The following is a 13,648-nucleotide window of genomic DNA, read 5'->3' on the forward strand; positions in this document are numbered from 1 at the left end:
ATATGTGGCATTTATGAATCTGGAAAGGGCATATGATAGGTTTGATAGAGATACCTTGTAGATCTTAAGTATATATGTTATGGGAGGAAAGAACATAGAAGCAAAGAGAAGTTTTTATCAAGGGTGTAATGCATTTGTATTAGTGGGAAGAGAGGAGAGTGAGGGGTCCAAATGAAGGCTGGTCTGTAGCACGGTTGTGTGGTGTCTCCATGGCGATTTGAAATTGTTTATGGATGGAGTGTTGAGGGAGGAAATGCAAGAGTCTCGGGGAGAGAGGTGAGTATGCAGTCTGTTAGGGATGAGAGGGCTTGGGTACCCAAGTGAGTCATTTTATGTTTGCTAATGATACAGCACTGGTGGCAGATTCGAGTGAGAAAGTGCAGAAGTTGGTGACCGAATTTGGAAGTGTGTGTGAAAGGAGGAAGTTGAAAGTAAATATGAATAAAAGCAAGGTTATTAGGTTAAGCTTGGTTGAGGGTCTGGTTAGGTGGGATGTGAGTTTACATGGAGAAGAATTGGAGGAAGTGAAGTGTTTTAGATACCTGGGAATGGACATGCCAGTATATGGAACCATGGAAGCAGAAGTGAGTTATGGGGTGGGGGAGGGGGTGAAGGTTCTAGGAACACTGAAGAATGTGTATAAAGAGAGGTCATTGTCTGGGAGGGTAAAAATGGGTATGCTGGAAGGTATAGTGCTCCCAATAATGTCATGTGGATGTGAGGCTTGGGCTATAGATAAGGTTTTGCATTTGAGGGTGGAAACATTGGAAATAAAATGTTTGAGAATGACATGTGGTGCAAGATGGTTTGGTCGTGTAAGTTATAAAAGGGTAAAAGAGAGGTGTGGTAAGACGAAGTGTGTGGGTGGGAGAGCTGAAGAGGTTGTGCTGAAATGGTTTGGACATATGGAGAGAATGAGTGAGTGATTGGGGCCTTAACATATGTTCATGGGAAAGAATGATTTGGAATGATGTGGTATGCAGGGATCAATGTACTGTCATTGGACTGAACCAGGGCATAGTAAGTGGCTGGGCTCAGCCATGGAAAGGTATGTGGGTCTTTGTTGTAGATTGGGAGCTGTAGTTTTGGTGCATTGCACTTGACAGCAAGAGAATAAATGTGAGCAGATGTGGCCCTTATTTGTTCCTGGTACTACCTCACTAACACAGGAAAGATTTTACTATTGAATCATACTATTTCCTTTTTAGGAAAATGAACTTGCACGAGTGATGCACGAACGAGATGTTTTGAAACAAGAACGAGACTTTTACAAAATGCAGTACCAGTCAATGAAGAGCCAGCAGGTGGGAGGATCAAGAGGCTCCCTCACCTCAGGTAGTGTGGTAATGGGCCCAGCTGTCACCATGCCTGCTGCCCCCCCAGGCACAGTTCCCTCAGCTGCAGCCCCAGCAACTACAACACCTTCTGGCCCTCCAGGCACAGGCCCCTCAGCTGTGGCACCTGTATCCATAGGTCCATCAGTTGTGGGTCCTGCAGCTGCAGGTCCCTCAGGCGTAGCCCCTCCAGTCACTGGTCCTTCAGCATTGGGCCCCGTTGCCGCAGGCCCCTTGGACATGGACCAAGTAACCACAGGTCCTGCAGCACCTCCACCCAGGCCTGTGTCTGTACCCATTGGGGGTAAGTTTAGAGAACATTATTTTCATAACAGGCATGTGGCACACTGCACACCATGTGTTAGGTATTTGGTAATTTTCATCACTTTATCTTATCTCTCTTACCGTCATAGTCACTGACAGACAGTGTCACCAATTTTGACATGGTATCAGCCAGGTTCAAATTTGGCACAATACTAAGCCATAACCATAATATATTTTTGAGACGGAAATGTTGAAGTTGTGGTCTTTGTATCTGGACATGGTCAACTGGACATATTTTTAGGATATTTTATGTAAGATTTTCTGGAGAGTTAGATATGTGGTTCAGATGTTTTAAGGAATTTCAGTCATATTGTTGAGCAAAGATAAACATATTGTGTTGCACTTTAGATGGGCTTCTGAACTATTATTATATATACATGTATAAAAGTTTATTTCTTTCATGTTATTTTTTCATCAATTTTGATACATTTCCCTGAGTAATACATTCATCTGTATTCGATTCTGTATTTTATCAAGTTCTCCTTGACACATTTGAGACTTTTTTCTTGAGATGTTTATTTTTTCTCATTACATCATAATTTTACAGCTGTTGACCTAGAATCTATCAGAAGGGAGAGAGATTTCTTCAAGCAGCAAATGGAATACTTCAGAATGCAACTGAACGTTCAACTGTCTCGAGGGCCACCAGCTACTGCTGGTGCTTTTGATGCTGAAAGGGCCCAGCGTCCACCTTTGACCCGGGTAGAATAATTGTTTCATTCTTGTCAGAGAAGTAGATTTACTTAAAATGTCAGATATACAGAGAGTTGATGACTGGAATAGTATGAAGTCATACAAGAGGAAGGTGAATCACAGAGATGTTAAAGCAAGATATTGCTTGGTACACCATGCATTTTGGAAGACTAGATGACTGTATTTATGTATTGATATTTGTATAGTATGTACTATGTTTTCTCTTTGCATGTTGGAATTCTTAGTAGCCTTTCTATGTCTCTGTAACTCTCTTAAAGTGTCTCTGTATGTCAGTCAGAATGTTCATCTGTTTATTTGCATCTTATGCAGTGTTTGCCACTTCTTAGGAGGGTAGTTGTGCAAAATATCCCTGTTCATAAGTCTTATCAAAATGTCACTGTACTTAATTCCCACATCCACCCATACCCTTTCACTCTATCCTTCCACTTGGTGTTGTCTCCATCTGAACCAGATCTCATTGTTTACTTATTTGAAATAGATATTGTTCAACTATTATCTCATTTTTCATCTTTTTGGGTTATATCATATTCATGTAGATTTATGCAGATGCAGGTACACAACTCATACTCAGGTCAAAATGTTTGATTTATGCAAAGCTGGAATGAATATTGTGGAGATGATAGGGAGGCACTGGAATTCATTATTTATGGAGATTCTTTTGCCATGGCTACTATCTTGAGGGAGTTCGCATAGGGAACCGGAATCTGAGGTATAGGTAGGTAGATAGAGATATAGTATATAATTCAACATCCAACTTTTTTATAGTTGCCTTTTACATCACAGGTTCAGAGATCAGACCCTTTTTCTCGAGCAAAATTTAGCAGATATTACTTCTGAATGGCATAACTTTGACTTAGCTTTAATCCAATTTTTAGTGCTAAACAGGTACCTCTTGGCCTTTTTCTAGACATCTTTTTCAGTTTTCATTCTCACTCATCATATCTTTCATCTTTGTATGTGAAGAACTCTATTCTCCCCTGAATATGTTTTTAATCACTATACTCATAGCCATTCTCGCTATATGTCTGGACCCTTTTGATTCTGTCTTTGATTTCCTTCATATTGAAGGATTACTTATCAGCAGGCTAGGTTGGTCATTTCTTGGTAAATGATCTGTTATAGAAGTGAAACTTTGAGTGTCTGGTGTATTTAGAAGACTTCTAGATGATGTTTGGAGCTTGTATGATTTAACTGTTGCATGCTTGAGAGTGAGGCATTTTGTGAGTTGAGTGTGACTTGGGATGATTTTGCCTTACATAGTTTGATATTTTGCATTCTTTGCCCTTCATATCTCCATAATTTTGGATGATTGATTTTTTTTGTCAAATTCTCTTCCTCAACAGTGAACTTCCTTAAGTCTTTCTTCCACCATGCTATTCTTTTCTACACAAATTATTCTTAGAGAACCTCATACTTCTGTGGTCGCCTTCAGAAATGCAAGCTTCACATTCACCTTCAGGACATTAGCCTTATGTGTGGTTGCTTACAGGAATGCACCCTTCATTTGCACATAATACTTAATTTGTATGCTATTTCAGCAGTATATTTCACCTTCTTATCTAAGGTTCTTTTGAGTTGATTCTATACTTTATTCTTCCATTTGGACTGAATGGCAAGTGATTTCCATAGTGTTTTCACTCCTGAGCCCATATGGCTTTTTTTTCTTTTTGTAGAGTGCTAAAAGCATATGCTATATAGTCTAGCCATCCCACATGCATTTAAAGGAAATCTTTGTTCCCTCACTGCCTAGAGGTTTATTTGAATGCCAGATGTCACCTACAACTCACACCAGCATGCAGAAATATCCACAGGATTCAGTTACTCGGAGAAAACCTTAAGGGATAGCATAGTCCCCTTTCACTGCTACATAGTGTCAACAAATGAGATTTTATGGAGTGTATGTAATGGTAACAAGTAAGTCATTATATTTGGACATTTGCTAAGATTTAAAAGCCTGTGATGTGTTTGGGTGTTTTTTTTCTATTTTAAATGCATTTTGGCTACCATCCCTAAGGCTGAAAACAACTTTTTTTTCACACTCAGGACTGAAAGAGTTAATGTAAATGATCACATTATAGAAATACATTTAGCATCCTCAAAATTTTATTTTGGTACATTCTCACTCGAGAGCATCATAACATACAGCGTGCAGATTTTTAACTGAAAAAAAATGTGGTGAGTGATATCATGTATCTTTACATTACTTACTCGATCAAACCAAGTATCAAGTGTATTTCTTTATTATTTTTAGAATGTATTGTATTTCCTCAGTGTTTTTTTAGAATGCATTGAATGTATTTCCTCTTTACTTTTTGGAATGTATTAAAGTTGATGTAAAAATCTACATATTTTCAGGGATCATCAGACACATCACCACAGCTTGAAAGTGATACAGCAGCTTTGCGTAATGAGATGCGGGTGTACCAACAGGAACGAGATTTCTTTAAACAGCAGTATGAGAATCTTAAAGCCAGCTTTGCCCAGTCACCTCCTCAGGTAAAATAGATTGGAACTGTATACTGTAAAACTCTATTACTGATTAGAATATTTTGGCAGGTACTCACCTTCAGGTAGCAGTAAATGTTGATTGGGCAGCATATGACTAGGTTGTGAAAAGATGATTCAGTATCTTGAAGTAAATGCTTGACTCACAGTTAAATCGTCTGATCTAACATAGTATTTTCAAAGAAAGTTTGCTACTTGGAATTTAACAAAACATCGTCAGGTCTCGTCAGAGTACTTCTCACTCAAAAGAATCCATTCTGTCCATGCTATTGGTTGAAGTGTAAATTTGGGCTGCAGAAGCCCCAGGTAAAGGGGTCCTAGGGTAATGCCAGGAGCCTTTCACATGGGGATGTGGGCTAATTATGAATAAATGAAATTGATAAGCTTTGAGTAAAGCTTCATTAAACAATCTTGCTTTTAATTCGCCTCTCTCCTTTCATCATTCAGAAGATAGGAAATTTTAAAAAAGATTTTTCGAACCTTAGAAAACTCTCAGGTAGTTTTGTGTCTGTGGTTTGTTTGAAGATAGTAGTTTTATTTTGTGTCTGTGATCTGGTTGAAAACAGTTATTATGTTTAGTATTTATAGTCTAGTTGAAAACGGTAGCTATGCTGGTATTTGTGATGGGAAATTTTTTTCAGGCAGGTGAAGAGGTGGACGTCAGCAATGTACTTCGTGAGAGGGACATGCTGCATCAAGAACGTGATTTCTTCCGGAATCAGTATAATGACATCTCCCGTAGAATAGCTCAAATGACAGCAACAACTCCTTCGGTGTCACAAACTATTGTAAGTGCTCAGTCTTAAAGATGATGTCTCGTCTTTTACATATTATTATCAAACTCATTTTTGCTAATTGTTCAGTGTTTTGCAGCCCTATCGATGGATTATGATGTGCATTAATGGAATATTATATTATTAGTTTTTGAGCTTTATATTGAATCATTGAATGCTTTCCAGTGATATATTGCCATTGAAATATTTGCACTTTTTTCCCCTAGACTCTGTGATATTCATCATTAAGCTATGCCTGGGCAGTATCCATCATTATGTTTAATTGACTATATGACGTTTGATGGAACTTAGTGAATGGATGGCCTTCACCCCATGTTCAGACTTACCAACCATCTCTTTGTTATTTGATCAGTGTTCTTACTTTAGGTGGGCCAAGAGGGTCTGAGGTTATATGCTGTCATTTGACAGTAGGCTTTGTTGGTATAGCAGAATTTTGTAAATGAAATCTTTGAACTTTTAGTTACCAGTGTTGGGTTGCTATTTAGGAGTTAGTACCACATTGCTTCTTGGTTTTACTATATTCTGAAGTCCGAAAATAACCCTAGACAAAATATTTGAGCTAAAGTATCATTTGTTAACCTTCCCAGTGTAATGCAAAGTTTTTGCAACTCATGAAAGGATTTCATTTTCAGAGACAGGAAATGGAAGCTCTTATGGCGGAAAAGCGTGGAGCAAACATTGCCAAGGCAGATCTTGAGGCTCAGGTATGTCTGATATATTTGCTTGAGTAGGTAGTAGTTAGTACACAGCCACCGACCAGGGAGGTATATTACCGGTCCTGCCCACCCGGGTATCAGGTGGGTTAGTGATGGCTGTGTAGCAAGCCAGAATTTAAGTTGTCACGTTGCACTTCCCTGACCCAGGTAGCTGTCCTTTCTGCCTCCCCCACATGTGGACTGCTAGCATTCTGTTTACAAACATACAGTCTCTCCTTGTCACACATAACTCTTGATAACACTTCTTGAAAAGGATTCTTAAAAGTCTGTTCATGTTATACTTTAACCCTGTTTACTGAAAAAATTCGTTTGTATTGTTTTATTTAGGATTTGTGTATTTTCTTAAATATTTTATACACAAAAGAATGTATACCAAGGAAGGAAACAGTGTTAATGAAGTCACTTTATTCTGTTATTTATTGCTTTTACTATAACTGTGAAGTAGTTGTAAAAATATTTCATAACCATAGTGAAATATAACACAGTATTATCTATTTATGAATTATTATTTGTAGATCGTGAGTAGATTTTGTGCTTTTCACATGAATGAAAAATTTTGATCTTCAGGTGAGGATTCTCATGGAGAAATTATCAGAAGCTGAACGTGAGAAGAATGAGATAGACAGTCACACACGGGAGTTACATTCTGCCATTGAGAAGTAAGTGATCTGGAATCTTGCTGGTCATGCAGTTGTTGAACATAGTGGTGATGTTTGATTATTACTTTAAGATAACTAGAGAGAAAAATGAATTATAAGTTAATAGATAGTAATTTGACTGGATAGACACTCTTTATCTATTATTACTATAACATAAACAGTAAGAAAGATAATTACAAGTTAGTAAATGGTAATATTGCCGGATTGATAGCCCTTATCTTTGATTATACCTTTGATTCTCTTAGAAAAATATTTTTTGCTGTCTTAAGCATATTAGCTATGTAAGGAAAAATTACTATGGGGTGAGTATTGAACTCATATTACTATGTGATGAACATTGCTCTGTCATGAGGAGGCCTGCAAAATCTTGCACACTTTTAAACTTGAAACCATTGTTTAGAAACTCCTCTCCTCTTTTTATCCTGTTTCACTTGTTCTCAATTTTCAGCTTTTGTTTTAAGCTTACATTTTGTTAAAAGTTTGTTTGGGGGCTTTACCTTGAATGCTATTCTTAGAATGAGAGCAGCAGTTTTCACAAAAAAGAAAAAAGGTAGGTGAATGCACATCAAACTTGAAATAAGCTTTCCTGGGAGCTAATGTCAGTTTACAGTTTGTGGTTTTCATCGGAACTGTGCAGTATAAACTTTACAACTGATATTTGAATTAATTTTTTGTAGATAGAAGTTACCCCCCCAAAAATCATGTGGCTTATTGTTTTTAAGGCTTCAAGATGCAGCAACTCAAAGGTACCCACCATCCACCCAAGCTTTCATAATGGAGATCAGAAAGGCACGAGACTCAGCCATGTCTGACCTAGATAGGGTTAAGAAGGAACGAGATCAGCTTCGGGAAAAACTGAGGGTATGTAATAAAATGGTCCTGTATCTTTTTCAAATGGGGTGAAAATGTATGCTTACCCTTGAAGGGGACACAGATTATCTCTAAAGATGTTATTTGTTCAAATCAGTTGAACATTTTATATATTTTGATGATAAAAATATCTTGCCTTATATTGGTATATTTTTGCATCTCATGTCATGAAATTTGGGTGAGATGATATGGAATTTGGTTACTTGTTACTTTAAAAAAGTTTTGTCATATCTAGGATCTTTATGATAATTTCATGCATAGAATATGCCATTCATTCGAGTGAATCCTAATACACTTTCAATTATACACAGACAGCAACATCTCACCAAATTCGAGAGAAAGCAACTTTAGAGGAGGAATCAGCAAACCTCCGTCGTCAGACTGAAGAAGGCAGCAGGGCAGTAACGGACCTTCAGCAGCGCTTACACTCTCAGGCTGCTCTAATATCATCCCTGCAGGATCAGGTGCAGAGTCTACAGGATGCTCTACAGCGAGCCCATGATGAGCTTGGTCTTCAGGGGAAACAGTCAGATGAGATCAAGTAAGTTTATAGTATAAAGTCATTTCTTGCCCAGGTATTATCAGATATCTGGAAGATTACTTCATGATCTGCAAATTAAACTGACAATATAATCAAGAAGCCAGTATTAAAAAGTAGGATGAAGAGAAACTATTGTCCATGATGAAGGAATCATCTGGAGGTTCAGAATAGACCACCTTGTCCATTGCTAAAAACATTGAATATCTTGTTAATTTTAAAGTTTTGAGTAAGTTGCTACCTTATGATAAAAAAGAGAATGCAGCAAAACTAAAGACTATCATTTGAGGTAGCACAGTGTGTAGATTCAGATATTTATTTATAATTACCCTAGGACCCATTTTTAAGAAAGACTCGTGGTGTTATCCAGGAGCTCCTTCAACAGACTCAGTAGCAGTAGCAGGGAAATTTGAACTCCTTTGGAGAAAGACATTCTTTGATGAGACTGTACTCCCAGTGATGCAGCCTCACCAAAGGTGACTTTCACTCTTCATGTAACCTTGAGCTGGTGGAGTCCAGTAGTAACACTTGAGTTTAGGTATTATGATTTATTTTTCATACAGCATTGCTTTATCCCACATTTGCAAAGTAGTGCCAGGATCAGATGAAGAAAGGCTGCAATTGCTTGCATCCATGCTCAAGATATCATGTGTGATGCACTGAAACCACAGTTCCCTATCCACATACAGGCTTCACAGACCCTTTTCCATTGTTTTCCTCTGCCCATTTCACATGCCTTAGTTCAGTCCATTGACCCCATGTCAACCCCAGTATACCACATTGTTCCAGTTCACTCTCTCTTGTGCACACCTTTCACCGTCTTGCATGTTTAGGCCTCGATCACCCAAAATCTTTTTCACTCCATCCTTCCATCTTGAATTTTGTCTCCCCCTTTTATGTATTCTCTCCATTTCTGACCCCTTTTAAAAAATCCAGGGGCTGCTGTAATCCCAAGGCTGCTTTGTGCTAAGTAACAGGAATAGGATGTACCCCTTTTGAGCAAAACCTTCTCTAAACAACTTTGCTTTGTGAGCTGACAAGGACAGAACCTTACCAAAATTGATTTTCCACTTCTGGTGTAACCTGAAAAAGGCAGATTCTAGTAAAACAAGAATTTAGGTATGTTCGTATGTGTACAGATGCACAGGTTTAACCTTGGTTGAAATGTGTGACATGAGAAATGTAGTGTCATCCATAATCAGGTCTCTTGGGAAAAGAATGATGAAAAGCAAGGAAGAAAGTTGGATATGATTCCTGAAGACCAAGAATGCTCTATTGAAATGGTTTTATTGCCATTTCTTAGCGGAAGTGTAGAATTAGTTTTTGGTCATAGAATATTTTCGTGAGATGGCCATGACTTGGGCATACATCTGTTGCACCATCTTGGATACTGTAAAAGAATTACAAGTTTATAAATCTGCCATCTGCTGTTTTGTTGGTTAAGGATGACTGTTTTATCTGTATAGCAGGCAGATATGTATATGTTTATGTGTAAGTGTATGCATGTGTAAATGTGTGTGGATGTAACCCTGTATATGCCATTACTGCTTTGAGAAATCTTAGTGAGAAATAGAGGAAGAGAAGGATTTATTAGTGGTTTATATGGATCTAGAGGAATTGTACAACAGGGTTGATTGGGATGCATTGTGGAGCCTTGTATGTACCATTATTGTTTTGAAAAATCTGATTGAGAAATAGAAGAAGAGAAGGATTTATAAGTGTATGGCAGGGTTGATTGGGATGCATTTTGGAGCCCTCTGTATACCATTATTGCTTTGAAATCTTTGAGTGAGAAATAGAGGAAGAGAAGGATTTATAAGTGGTTTTTATGGATCTAGAGAAAATGTACAACAGGGTTGATTGATAAGCATTGTGGAAGATGTGACAAATATCTGATGTGGGAGGAAAGCTGCTGAAAGCAGTGGAAAGCTTTTATCAGCAGTTTCAGGCTTGTGCATGAACATTCATGGTTAAGAAAAACCCATCTGTGTTGCTACTAACATTTCTGTTTAAGGATTGAATTTGTGCATCCTTTGGTGTCTAAGCTAAACATCTTGTTCTTTTCATACAGAAAACTCTTGGAAAGGAAGGTAGGAGAGATAGGGGACACTGAACATCAGCTTGAGTTTCGTCTCAATCAGCTATCAATGTCTGAGGCTCGAGTGAAGGAGTTGGAAGCTGAATTGTTAAGGGTAAATGAAGAACTTGCTGAGTCTAGAGCAGAAGGGACAGCCATGAGGAATACTGCAAGCCGTTTGGATCATGATAAGGATCTTCTGAATGTAAGTTTGATATTTACTGTAATTTGAATTGATCTAAGTAGGGCATGTGAAGTGGCCAGGGGAAACCATGGAAAGGTCTGTGGGGCCTGGTTGTGAATGGGGAGGCTGTGGTTTCAGTGTATTGCATATGACAGCTAGAGAATTGATGTGAGTGAATGCGGCCTTTCTTTGTCTGTTCTTGGCCCTTCTTCATTAATGCAGAAAATGACAGTAAAGAATAAAAAGAAAAATTATGTTTGATTTGTCTTTCATTGATGTGAATTTTTAAGTATTGTGCAATCACTTAGCTCATATAAATTTATGATCGGTTTATTTCTTGGGTGCAAAAGTAAACCAAAGTCTTCCACACAAGTATAGTACTGTTCTTGGATTGATTTTGCCCTGTAATTTCATTTATCAGTGAGACTAATGTTTTCCTCCATAGTTCCACCTTGACACTTAAAATGCTTTTAGTACTCTTGATAAACGAAGTACCTTTACTGCTCATGATGGATTTTTTTTCTACTCTGCATCTGTCCGTCCCTTTTGTGGTAGACTTGTTCTCTGTCTGACTTCATACCCCAGGAGTCCTCTCTATCCAGGCTCCTGTAGCACTCAGAAAGTTGGCAACAGTTATGGTTAAGGCCGTAGGTCATACATTGTTGTAATGTTATGAGCAGAGAGTGCAGGGCACTCTCTCAGGTTTATCAACCTTTTGTACCATTCACCTTACATGGACTTAATGCTCATTGTGGGCTTTCATGGATGTAACTCTTACTGTGGGCTTTCAGCCCAGTCATATCTATTTATTTTTTCATACCACATATTCACATACTCTCACTTTCATTGTGAAATCAGCTTATTGTCCTAATTCCAGCTATACAATACAGGTTTCCATCCTTTTGCACTTATGATTTGGCTCATCAGTGCTTGATACTGTAAAAGTAAAAACTCGCATCCACCCATAAGGGTTGGGGTATGCACTCCATCATAGAAGCAGTTACATTCTGTCCATTGTTAGAGGTGTTAAATATGAAAATAAGTTAATGTTAATTTAAAAGTCTTTCAAGAGTCGAGTCATAACTCAGGTGACTGAAATATACTGCTGCTTTTTCACTCGAAGAGTTGTCCAAGCTTGTTGACATGTCATAATAGAGCTGCCAGATAATACCCATATTCCATGATTCTTGGTTATGTGATGTGTGAACTAGTTAGGTTTTATACTCTAAAAAGGAATCATGAGTTCTTAGAATGAATCGTTTGTTTAGTCTGTTCCACATTTACAGGTTAGTTTCTGATGCATTAGTTTTAAAAGTTCACCTTGTATTTAGCTTAGTTAGGACAGTTATTAACTGCAGTGCTTTAGAATATGGATTTTTGTGCTTTATTCATTGCTTAGGCCACTGTTTCGCAACAGATGGGGCATGTATCGCTGGTGGGATACAAAAGGCATATAGGTGGGATGAGAAGTTTCGAAAAGTATCAAAATTATCGAAATAAGGCATTTCTTTTTCTTCTCGGTATGATGTTGGAAGAATAATATTCAACAGTCTCCTTCAGGTACTGCGAGTCTTACAGTGAAAACAGAATATTAACAATGTATCATTTAAAACTATTAAGAAACATTACACTTTTTTTCAATATATCTTTGTAAACAGATTTCCCCCTCATGACAAGTAAAGAAATGAAAAAGGCAAACCATATTCAACTCAGAACAGCTCTATGAGTCACTTTTTCAAACATTATTCCAAGAATTTATATGCTTGTCAATAGAATGCAGCCACTGGCTACACAGTGATTGATTACTGGATCGTCATCTTTTTAGTATTAAGAGTTTTTGTTTCTCACAGTCACAGCAATGAAAACCCCTCTTAACTGAATTATTGCATTTTGTATAGCTTTAAGTTTCCCATATTTATTGGTCAGAATTATACTAATGCATTCATACTTATGGCATTTCATTTCTGCCTTGTTGGGGCTAGGATTTTTTAGTGCATTGGTTTTGGGACATGTGCTTGACAGTGTTGAGAAATGCTAGTTTAGGTGGCAAACCTCAGTATAACTAATTACAAAGGAAATAGTACCGTATAGTGTACCTATACATATTTGATGTAATGTAGAGCTCTACAGTTAGGTGCTATTATTAGCCACCACATAAACATTGGCTTAATTGTAACTTATTGCCAGAGGCATTAGGATTGTTTTGCATGAGTTTTTGCTGTGATCTGACAAAAGAGAATGAAAGGGATATATTGTCATTCAGCTTCCCCATAATGTTGATTTTTTTGGTTGTACCAATTTTGAACTCTCTTGTGACAAAATAAGCCTGCATTATCTGTGGTGCTACCTGTTAGGTTTGCTGTCGGAGTGCTTTTTAATATGCTTCACAATAAGTAATATCCAACATCCACCTGTAGCAAGGTAGTTTGGAGGTCGATATTAGTGTTTAAGCTTTCATTTGATGAATGGTCCATATGGATAATTGACAGGTTGGAATAAGCAGATACCTCTAATATGTACTTCTTGAAGGAAAACAGACTCTTAATTATCAAAGTATATTTGCAGACTGAGTTGGACACGAAAACTGAGCACCTGTCAAATCTGAGAGAAGAACTGCGGAAGAAAGAAGCATTAATAGCTAAGCTAGAGGGCAACATTACGAAACTTGAGGGAAAGCTTGAGTAAGTACAGAATTTGTGTATATCAAAAGATTCATTCTGTCAAAAAAAAAAAAGAATTTAATCACCATAAGTATTTTCGTCATGATTGCTTGATTATTTTGAATACTATATTTGACTTACCCTGCGCTGCAAATACTTAACTTCCATTTAAGGAAACTTGTGAATTACTGTGATTATTAAACTACAAAAATTATTTGAATTATCATAGTATTTTAAGTATATTTGATACTCTACTTGATTACAAGACATTCT

At 37.6% G+C, this 13,648-nt stretch overlaps 1 protein-coding gene across 1 annotated transcript in view; it reads left to right on the plus strand.

Moving 5' to 3' along the window:
* The window catches only part of LOC139764917 (uncharacterized), a 91,824-nt gene that overhangs the window by 22,625 nt on the left and 55,551 nt on the right, over nucleotides 1-13,648 (plus strand). The window contains exons 12-21 of the mRNA XM_071691996.1: nucleotides 1,209-1,638; nucleotides 2,206-2,360; nucleotides 4,728-4,868; nucleotides 5,519-5,665; nucleotides 6,304-6,375; nucleotides 6,955-7,046; nucleotides 7,769-7,907; nucleotides 8,228-8,457; nucleotides 10,526-10,736; nucleotides 13,281-13,396. Coding sequence (XP_071548097.1) covers nucleotides 1,209-1,638; nucleotides 2,206-2,360; nucleotides 4,728-4,868; nucleotides 5,519-5,665; nucleotides 6,304-6,375; nucleotides 6,955-7,046; nucleotides 7,769-7,907; nucleotides 8,228-8,457; nucleotides 10,526-10,736; nucleotides 13,281-13,396 — 1,733 coding nt within the window. The remainder of the gene's footprint in view (nucleotides 1-1,208; nucleotides 1,639-2,205; nucleotides 2,361-4,727; nucleotides 4,869-5,518; nucleotides 5,666-6,303; nucleotides 6,376-6,954; nucleotides 7,047-7,768; nucleotides 7,908-8,227; nucleotides 8,458-10,525; nucleotides 10,737-13,280; nucleotides 13,397-13,648) is intronic.

This window comes from Panulirus ornatus, chromosome 51 (assembly GCF_036320965.1).
Source record: "Panulirus ornatus isolate Po-2019 chromosome 51, ASM3632096v1, whole genome shotgun sequence".
NCBI lineage: Eukaryota > Metazoa > Arthropoda > Malacostraca > Decapoda > Palinuridae > Panulirus > Panulirus ornatus.